Source organism: Euphorbia lathyris, chromosome 9 (genome assembly GCF_963576675.1).
Source record: "Euphorbia lathyris chromosome 9, ddEupLath1.1, whole genome shotgun sequence".
Classification (NCBI taxonomy): domain Eukaryota; kingdom Viridiplantae; phylum Streptophyta; class Magnoliopsida; order Malpighiales; family Euphorbiaceae; genus Euphorbia; species Euphorbia lathyris.
Genome location: NC_088918.1, coordinates 35,371,081 through 35,381,880, shown reverse-complemented (window position 1 = coordinate 35,381,880; position 10,800 = coordinate 35,371,081). Strand labels below are relative to the sequence as shown.

The 10,800-nt window shown below is 34.1% G+C and overlaps 1 protein-coding gene across 2 annotated transcripts; it reads right to left on the bottom strand.

Annotated features, from left to right (window-relative positions):
* Positions 1–4,394: 4,394 nt before the first annotated feature.
* LOC136206535 (uncharacterized) lies at positions 4,395–8,571 on the bottom strand. 2 transcript variants are annotated; one of them, XM_065997619.1, is made up of 4 exons: positions 8,228–8,571; positions 5,684–6,220; positions 5,175–5,321; positions 4,831–4,970 (listed from the first exon to the last, which is right to left on the bottom strand). In XM_065997619.1, the coding sequence occupies exons 1-3, from the start codon at positions 8,489–8,491 to the stop codon at positions 5,217–5,219; spliced, it is 906 nt and encodes a 301-aa protein (XP_065853691.1). In that variant the 5' UTR covers positions 8,492–8,571; the 3' UTR covers positions 4,831–4,970; positions 5,175–5,216. The 2 variants fall into 2 exon arrangements, with proteins under 2 accessions (XP_065853690.1, XP_065853691.1); XM_065997618.1 differs by lacking the exon at positions 5,175–5,321 and having other exon boundaries at positions 4,395–4,970; positions 8,228–8,569.
* Between the last annotated feature and the right edge of the window lie 2,229 nt (positions 8,572–10,800).

Here is a 10,800-nt window from a genome sequence, read left to right as displayed (position 1 = left end):
TCCAACAATTTATACCCAACAATCCAACAATTTATACATAGCTCTTTAATTTCAGAAAAGTGTTTGATAAACCCTAATTATCTGTATATTAAATCCCTAATTTGAGAGAATACAATAAACATACTCGAAATTATTGTGAACATAAGAGAGCAGTTGATTAGATAACGAATGTCACTGGGACTTTTTATGAGTTATTCCTAACGTGTTCAGAATATTCTTTTTGAAAATTCCAATGTCACGAGTTTTTATCGCTAGCTCGGACTTAATAATTTTTCTTTTTTGTTTTTTAGGCTTTAAGCATTTCTTTGTAATAATAAAAAAAAGTTTTATTATTTCCTTTATTTGACTAGATATTTTGAGGCATTTTCCTCTAAATCGTTATTGATTAATTAAAATTTTATTTTTTCTTGAGTATTTCAAGTAAGGGCCTTATAAAAATAATTTTTTATGGTGAACCTCTTAGTCTAGTGGTTAAGAGCTTACCTATCACTAAGGGTCATGGGTTCAAATCACATCCGGGTTTGGAGGATTTTTTTTTTCTTTAATGTAAGCGCATTATGTGCAAAAAATTTTTTTTTTTAAAAAAGTAAGGGGTTTCTCTCTTGTATTCTTTTCCTGATAACAAAAAAAATTGACTAGAATAGGATCTTAACAACCTCATTTTGGTAGGATTTTTTTTTTAAGTCCGGCCCTCATTGTGTTAGCTTTCTTGGACACCAAATTTAGTTGCTGGATTTTTGAGGTTCCGTTTCTCATAAATTTGCATTACTTTTGTTCAAAAGATCAATTCATCATCCATAACTCGGATAAATTACATCTATGGCCACTGAACTTTACTAATTTTCATATTATGACCACTGAACTTCATTTCTTTCCGGTATGGCCACTGAACTTTACACTTTTTAACATCAGTGGCCACTTAACGCCTCAAAACGACCATTGATGGCTAAAAAAATTCAAAGCGTTAATGATATTCTAAGGAACTTTAATTCTTGAAAATTTTCGTTTTGAGGTCATTTAGGTGTTGTTTGGTTAGGAGAGAGAAAGTGAATTTTTAGAGAGAGAAAGCTCCAAAAAATGTGATTTTCGAAAATAAAAAATGTGGTTTTATGATAAATATCATTCTGAACAACTTTAATTCTTGAATATTTTCATTTTAAGGTCGTTAACGATCGTTAACGGTCATTTTGAGAATTTAGTTAAAATTGAGTGGTCATAGGTGTTAAAAAGTGTAAAGTTCAGTGGTCATACCGGAAAAAAATGAAGTTGAGTGGCCATAATGTGAAAATGGATAAAGTTCAGTGACCATGGGTGTAATTTACCCTCCATAACTCAGGTTAGTAGGAAGCATAACATGTTATTAGAGCAACTCTAGTGGTTGGAGGGTTGCACACCCTCCAACCACTCCACCTCACCAATTTTTAACAACCCTCTCAACAAAACAACTCAAAAAAAATCCTCTCTAGTGGTTAGTCACAATCACGGATCCCACACGTCATATAATATTTAATTTTCATTACTTTTAATCAATTAACCTATTTTATAATAATAATAAAATTCATTAATGAATTAATATTAATTAAATAAAAATCTACTAATATTTAATATTAATCGAATAAATTTATATAATTTGAATAATTTATTTAATTGGATTTAAAAATTAATAGGTAAATATAATTTATTTTCTCCGAATTTTAATCGATTTTAGTAATTAACAAAAGTGCATTACATTAAGGAAACATACATTTGAAAAAAACGAACAAGGTAAATGCATTAAATTAAAAGGAAAATACGATTGAAAGAGTAAAATTTTCCGACGTTCAAGTAGTAATGTCAGTGATTCCGAAACGTTCCCAAATGTGCTCAACTAGATCCAATTTTAGTTGACCGTGCATGTTTCTATCGCGGATTTGTAAATCCCTTGCGAGATAAGCAGCAAAATCCGGAACAGGCCCATGTTGAATGTCATCAGAAACTATGGGCTCAGAAAATTCCTCAGTTGGAAAGTTTCTTGAGTAAGTGTGTCTCTCATTTTCAACACCCATGTTATGTAATATTACACAAGCATCCATAATATCGTGAAGTTTTTTTTATGCCAAGTACGTGCTGGTCCACGTACTATTGCAAACCGGGCTTGAAGTACCCCAAATGCTCGTTCAACATCTTTCTGTGCGCTCTCATGCCTTTGTTTGTAACATATTCATTTCGGGTCATTAGCATGTGGAAAGCACTTGTTTTTATCTGAAAACTCATGCCACTTAGGCTGTCCTTTGAGGATTTCCCAACAATGCATATAAGTAATTTTTTTTATTACATCTCTGAGTAAATAGCTCATTGGCCTTACTAATTACCTGTGTTTCATCGTGACCGCTTGGATGGCTACCCCTAATGGTAGTGTATGCTCCATGGAAAGCAGATACATCCTTACTAATTTTGTACCAATGACATGAAGCTATTTGGTCATTCACATCAGGACCTTCCTTCTTCCATTGATTATAGTAACCTGCAATTTTCTTCCAATAATCCCTTCTCGCTTGATCTGTGCCCACAATTGGATCTGTGGTTATTATCAACCAACTCTGGCATAAATGTACATCACGTACATTGGTCCACTTCATTTTCGTTGATTTTTGATTGTTTGCATTTGGTTCCTGAACTATTGGAACTTCAGACTCGGCAACGGAACCGGTGTTCGGAGATTCATCTGGCATGGTGGACGATCCAAAGTTGTCTCTTCTCATATTTTCAGGAACCATATATGGTTCTTGAGGATACGGGATACGAGAAAAGTATCCCGACATCATTGGCCGATTACCTGCTGCATTTACAGGAGGGAAGTAACCGTCGGGATTATAGTGAATGGGAGGACTCGAAGCATATGACATATTAGGATCATATTGAAAATTACGTGGAATAGGTCGGATTGGAGAACTTTGAGAATTATAAGTAGTTGGGGTCGGGTTTTGGGAATTTGGATTCGCTACGTTTTGAGAATTTGGAACGTAAGAATAATATTGACTGTATTCATCATTGGAATCCATTGTATAAAAATATATTAAGAGTGGAAGATGGTTTTTAGATTGAATGTGATTTTTATGGGTTAAATGAGATGTTTTATAGTAAAAATAAAATATTACCGTTATGTTACCGTTGATATCATATGTATAAAAAAAAAATTTGAAATTCCAAATATTACCGTTCAGTTTATATATACATATGAAACCTGAAAAAGACAAAATAATATACTATTAATAAATTGGCTCATCAACAAATTTTGAACCAATTTCAATTAAAATATAGCAACATGGCCACTGCAGGTTATGTTGTCGGCCACTTTCTTTGCCTTTTCAAAAGTTTCACGCGTCAATTTACGGGATTGATACTCACGCTCCAATTTTTTCCTTCATACCACAAGTAAGTGTATCACAATTGCATGTTTTGTTCTTAATATATGAAGTAGCATTTTTTTTCCAAGCAGGTCGCTGGATTGAGCGACCTGCTAGGATTTGGGGAGTCTCCAGCCTTCCCTTCTACTGGTTGGAGACTCCCTGAAAATTACAAATTGGTCCAAAATAAGACCACTAGAGTTGCTCTTACTAGTTTTAGTAAAATCAACTCCTTTAACCGCTTGCCAGTAATCTATCGTACTTCTAAAAGTAATGTCGTCAGAAACTGACCGAATATAAAACAAAATTTATAAATAAGATAAAACCAATATTTTAATACAATAAAAATATATTTCAATATAAATAATGTATTAAACTAAAATCTAGAATATAATACAAATTGTACTTAAAAAGTCACAATCAATTATTTTTCTCATTATTCAAACAATCATCTTCATCATTCTCATGGATTTTATTTCATTCAAGAAAAAAAAAATTGTTTCTTTGATACTGGTCGAAAACGTATGTTTTCAATTAATTTTAGAAAAATGAAAATAAAAAACCAAAGTCACTCTGATTCCAGATTGAAACCCCAAGTCATAGTTGACTCCAATTTTTGTTGAGTTATTGCATTTTAAAAACCCAATATGATCCGGATTAGGTCTGTCTGGTTCCTGAGAGGTTCGAGTTTGATAACACTGCTTAAAAGCCATTTGATAACACTGCTTAAAAGCCATTGGATCGTTGGATTTACAGGCGGATTAGGATTTTTCCAGCAAGACATCAAAGATGATAATCAAAATCCTCCTTGTAACAAACAAAGCCAATTTCATCAATGGATATACAATTCAGATTTTCTTTAATATCCATAGCCCAGAAGTGCAGAGAAGAAGAAAAGGAGTAATTAGAGAAAAAGATTGGAAACCTCCATGAAAAACTTGCAAGGCACATAGAGCACAGATACTCGACTCTTGTGAATTATAAGAATTGAAAATTACTACATATATATCATATCTCGCTCATATTCATCAAACACATTATAAAAAAAAGTATCAGCAAACAGAAAATCAGAGTACTGCAATTGCTGTGTTCTTCATAGTTTTCTTTAAATTTTCCACTTCTAAATTCAAAAATAACATTACTTTGGTAAACCTTTTGAAATCACATTACAAAACAATTCTTCAAAATGTATTATTTTGAGGAATTATCCGCAAAATCAGTTCTCTATTTAAATGACAAGTAATATCTCATCTGCAGCAATCACGTTTCACAAAATCCCTATTGGTATCACAACAATAATATAGCTTGTGCTTTTACAAAACTTTGAGTCAAGGCTGTGGGTATCTTATCTTTTCAAACAGACTCTGGTTCTGCATCTACTGCCTCATCACTAGCTTCACTAGCATTCTCAGCTTCTGCTGATGACTCTGCTTTTTCCGGTTTTGCTGGACCTGGACCGGCTGATACTTTCACCATTGATGGCCGCAAGAGCCTGTCTCCAAGTTTAAAACCTTTCCGAAATTCCTCCAGAACAATACCTTCTTCATATTCTGTTGAATCTTCTCGCATAATTGCTTCGTGCAACTGTCACATGAAAATAAAAGCTACTGTTTGAAGGATGCACTGACTTTAACGGACCCCAAGTTTATAACATATGCATCCAGTAAATATCATTCTCAACGCTACCTAGCTTTACCACTGCCTACCATTTTCAAGGTTACAACTAGATGAAAAGCACAGCGGCATTGTTATTTGTATTAGACACTGTTTGTTACTAGTATAACTCACCGAGTTGGCTCGCTTCAGTCAAAGACTGGTACTTGGTTTGAGTTAAAAGCGTGTCCATTTCTTCATAAAACCTGAAGAAACTTGATCAAATGTTTGTAACATATCGTCAAGTACTTGACTGAGTTTTGAGCCAACTCGGTACTTCCCCTGCATTAAACCAATGATCAATGTGACCAGTCATTTTGCCAATTAATAAGGGAGGGCAATGATAATTGTTCAGATGGGTTCCATTAGTCAGCAAAATTGTCTAGTGATCAAACTAAGGGTCATAATCCCTATATTTGAAGGAAATGACATGTTTCATCTTCAGGTTAATCTAACTAAACCTTTCACTTTTCAAGTTTCTCCATCAAAGTGCAGAATTTTCTATTCTGCTAACATAGCGTGCACAGGAGAGAACTCTTTACTGAAAACTGAAAGGAAATGTCTACCATGTAACCATAATAACAATTTCTTTTCTATAGCGGCCATTATTAGCATAAACTAACAGTCAAAGTTGAGCAACTCACCATTGGATCAAAGTTATTCCCTATTGGCTCCACAGGGACAACACCAATTGAACCTAGAATTTCTACAAATTGCTTGTATATACTCTGATAGCTGTTATTGATCTTCTCTTCTCCTTCAGTCTCCAATTTTAGTTGAGATTTAGCTCTCTCAAAATTATCCAGAACAGGCAGGAAATTCTCCACTACTTCCCCTTGGGCATTTGTTACTAATGAAAGCCTTTCCCTCTCAGTCCTCTTCCGGAAATTGTCAAAGTCTGCACTGATCCTGATAACCCGGTCTTTTTCTACTGACAGTTCTTCAGTCAAACTTGCAACCTTCATTTCCAGTTCCACTTTCTCATCTTCAACAGATTTGAGAAAAGATTCTATCTCAGCAATTCTAGATTCATCATTACTTGCCAAAGCTTCTCTGTAGGACCGCAGTGAAGCTGCAGTGATTGAAGAAGTTGTTTCCTCTGCATCAACAGCAACACTGGCACTCTCTTCTGACTCCTCAACAGCATCATCTTCCACCTCAACAGCACCATCTGCAGAGTCCTGTTACAAAAAACCTACAGAAAATCAGCTCCAACAATAGTTGTTAGTTGTTGGAATGCTTCACAGCTGTTTATAACTCTCTCATAAACCGATAGCTGATTGAACAGTTTTTATTTGGATCACATACCCATCTCCAAAATTATTATTTACTCTACTTTTTTAACCTATACTTTTAAATAAATAAATTACTATGCTTGTAAAACAATTAATATTATTGACAAAGCTCTATATAAAAACTCTATAGTATAAGGAAAAAAGATGAATAATGCCAATAATGAGTGGATGGATATCAACATATAGAGATTGAGACAACATGACCCCGAATACCAAGCAAAAACACCATTAACAGCTTAATAGGGCAGATATCACAATACGACATATTGCTACAGACCTAGCCAATTCCCCAGACATTTACACGTTCAAGAGATATAGGAACAAACCTAATAAAGTCTTATATTTTCATGCTAAGCCCTAACATTTTTGGAAATCTATAAACATATTGCATAAACCATAAAGTTCTCAGAGTGAAAAACTAGAATGGATAAATTCAGAATAACTGAAATAATCCAGCTTGATAGGGGGCATCCACATAAATCTTTTATTCATCTTTATTTTATCTGGAATCCACGAGTTATGCTCTGAATTCTTCAACAATGTTTTCTTGGTTTCTTATGCTAGGTCAACTCTCATTGCACAAATTTATTTCTTATTGACTAATCTGCATCGTTGAAGACATCTGAATAAATGCCATATATGTCCACCAGAACCACAAGCCACCATTATTCCAGGAAGCAGACATGCTAAATTTCAAAAATATTGCATTTACTGCATGAATTACAGACAACAGAGGGAAATCGTAGTTCAGGTAATGCAATGGTGCTAAGCATAGCTAGTGTAATCAACCCATCACTACTAGTACTACCATATGGAAGAAGTCTATGAAATCCAAAGAAATATTACTGAAATAGTTTCTGTGAGTGCATTAACGTAACTGTTAGCAGTTTCCTAATTTCGCAAACATCCAGTACTATCAGGAGTATTTTGCATCCTTCCAACCTAAGAATGAACCTAGATAGGAGGAAGGATGCAAGACCAAAAATGAAATTAGGAAGTGGTATCAATTTCACAAAAATAAACTTCCAGAGATGATAGACTTCTGCTTAACAAGCATAGCAAAGTTTCTATTATACTCCTGCATGCCCCAATCCCATCCTATTAGTCCACGAACCCAGAAAAGAAAAAGAATGACATCATAAACCGCACAGAACTAGTAGAAATTTATTAAAAGAGTCTTCACAGCTCCTTAAAAAGCAATGCCAAATAGCCCATGTTTGAAATTTACAAGGCTACACTCACAGAAAACAAGGGATAAAACTACAATAAAGTGGAACACTATAGATTAAGAATTCATAACGCTCCCTGTTAAGATATCCTGACTTGGCTAGTTAGTGAGGATACATAATGATATCATTAGTAAATGTTAGGCAATCCTCCTTGGACCTACTGTTTAAGTAAATATGCCGAGTTTATCAATAATCCCAATTAACTATCCTCCCATAACCTCCGGGGTCACTTCTATCATTTATTCCCAAAATAACAGCTTCCCATAGTTTTGTCAGTAGCCAATTTAATCAAAATCTAAAATTTCGGAGCCAATCTAGATTTTTTACTTCCATCTCGTTTAAAACCTAGGACCTTCATCGAGTTATTTCCAATTTTTTTTTTTTTTTTTTTTTTTTTTTTTGCAATTTAGCTTACCAATTTAGTTGAAGGTTTAGTATCGCGCACACAGAAAAACTAAGAAACGATTACCATTCCAAATTCAATCCCCATTTCTCAGCTAAATTGTCACCAAATTAAAGCACTACAATAGAAGAAAACAAACCGAAAGGAAACAGTAATTCATTAGCTACTACACCAACCTAAAAATAAACCCAGCTTAAATAGCCCTAGGAGATATCCTAAAATGAGTACAAAAAAAGTACGTTTAAGTTATTGGAGCAAAACCTTAATTTCTGGTTCCTCAATCTGTTGCTCAGTCTCAGTTTCGCCTTGAGAAGCGAAAGGAAGGAACCTTCCGAACCGGGGGGAGAATCTGGTAGCGAACTGGAAAGAACCACTTGAGAAAGATTTGGTGCTAATGCTTCTATGTCTAAATGAGAGGCAAAATTGGTTGGGCGAATTTAAAGAAACAGTGTTGGCGGTGAGAGTGGCACTCAGCCGTGGCGGAAGTGGCGCCTTCAATGGGGGCGTTCTGAGGACAGTGGCCATTGAAGCAAGGAGGAGTTGGAGCGGAAATGGAGGGATAAGAAGAGTGCCCCAAATTGAATGAGGGTGTGGTTTTATGAATTCTAAAGAGATGGCTAATCAAATAACCTCTAATTTCAATCTACGCCGTCAGATGGACTTTGAGTATTTTGATCCAACGGTTATTTGTTTATTTTATTTTTGTTTTGGTAGGAACAAGAAATTTCTAGAATTTGAATTCTTGTTGGCCTCATTTGTAGTCATCTTGATACTTGTGAATTTTCTCCAATTGAAGGTTGATGAACTGAAAAAGAAAAAGAAGCTTAGTCAATTAAATTCTGTTGTTGAGGACTTGAAAATTTGAGCAAACGCTTGACAAGAAATGGCAGTTTAGTTTGGTTTCAAAAAAAAAAAGAAATGGCAGTTTAGTAGTTTCAAGGATGTTTAACGAGAATTGGGAGAAAATCTTGTGTCCCTGTTTCGGTGGTCCCTTCCATATCCCTCTCACAAAAAGTGGTCCTTTTAATTAAAATAATATATTTTATGAGTCAAAAGATCCACATAATTAAAATGGGCCACTTTTTAGGAGAGGAACATAGAAAGGGACACTGCAATTGGGACAGCAGATATTCTCCGAATTAAAGTTAAATTTAATAGAAATGAGGTAGAATTAATTATGCGTGTAGTTGCAAGTATGTTGATTCTTGATGTTTAGTAGTTGAAACTATAGGTAGAATTATGTTCATGTATGTTTTATGTAATATTTGATCCACTATGTGTGTATTTTGTGGTTCCAATATGTCTATTTTATAATAAAATGGTAAGATGTTGGTAATGCAATGACAATGTGTTGTTAATTTTTTTTATTTTTTTTTTAGAGTTGGAAGGCAGTAAGTCCAGACAAAAATAAGAAGAAAAACAGAAAAAAATAAAAAAAACAGGAATTAATACATCAACTGAGTAACTATGACTTTCCGTGAAAGTGCTCGGCCACTGTTGTTCGCGAAGAGTATATCCTAAAGGTCTGCAGGAGGCCTACCACACTCGTGATAGCCCAATAAGAGTGCACCTGCGTAGTTCGCCAGCGAATCAGCAGCTTGGTTCCCTTCCCTGTAAGTTTGAACAAACCGAATATCCCAATCCCGATCTCTAACCTCCGCACATTTAATTATGAGCCAGGACAGCAGATGATTAGCTCCAATCGGGTCATTCATAAATGTGTTAGAAGAGTCTAGTTTAATTTTATATATATATATATATATATATATATATATATATATATATATATATATATATATATAGAGGAGAGATCAGGTGTGATACATCTCTTATGGTGTGACAAGCCTTATTGTGTGACAAAGATCAATTTTGTAATTACCCAAAAGGAGGTGGCAAATTTGTAAATAAAATGAAAGAGAAAATTGTTTTATTTTTTTTCTTTAAAATGCATTTTTCCGACTTTTCCAAATTGTTTTTCAAAAAATTTTATACCGTTGGACTCGTCTTAATTAAACGGTCATTTTAAGATCCATGAAGCTCAAGTAAAAAAAATTCCGGTGAACGGAATCCGGGTGGGCGTTTTCTGGCAAGAAAAAAAGTGTCCAGAAAATTCTCAAAAAATTCCAGAACATGTAAAACATTATTCTAAGAAACTTTAATTCTTGGGTCGAAGCGAGATTTCTTACGTTTTAGTCCCAATAAAAATTTTTTCTTAATTTTATCCATTTTACATGCTTCAACAATTTGTTGGGTAAAAACTGTAAGGAATCTCGCTTTGAGCCAAGAATTAAAGTTTTTTAAAATAATGTTTTACATGTTTTGGAATTTTTTGATAATTTTCTGGACAAGTTTTTTGTCCTACTTACGTTGTTCCAAATCAATGTACCATTTGTTCCAACATAATACTCATATTGTTCCAACAGAAAATTGTTTTATTTCTTTTCTTTAAAATACATTTTTCTGACATTTCTAACCTCGTTTTTCGAAAAATGATATACTATTAGACTCGTCTAAATTAGACAGTCATTTTAAGATCCCTGAAGCTCAAGTAAAAAAAATTCTGGTGAACGGAATCCGAGTGGGCGTTTTCTGGCAAGACAAAAAGTGCCCAGAAAATTTTAAAAAAATTCCAAAAAATATAAAACATTATTTTAAGAAACTTTAATTCTTGGGTCGAAGCGGGATTTCTTACGGTTTAGTCCCAATAAAACTTGTTCCTTAATTTTATCCATTTTACATGCTTCAACAATTTATTGGGTCAAAACTGTAAGGAATTTCGATTTGAGCCAAGAATTAAAGTTTCTTAAAATGATGTTTTACATGTTTTTGAATTT

Excerpts from the sequence above, each read along its gene's own strand:
- LOC136206535 (XM_065997618.1), bottom strand. The coding sequence starts at position 8,491 with ATGGCCACTGTCCTCAGAACGCCCCCATTGAAGGCGCCACTTCCGCCA. Across the intron at positions 6,221-8,227 it reads TTGAGGAACCAGAAATTAAG|GACTCTGCAGATGGTGCTGT; the intron begins GTTTTGCTCCAA and ends TTTTTGTAACAG. Across the intron at positions 4,971-5,683 it reads GGAATAACTTTGATCCAATG|TTGCACGAAGCAATTATGCG; the intron begins GTGAGTTGCTCA and ends TTCATGTGACAG.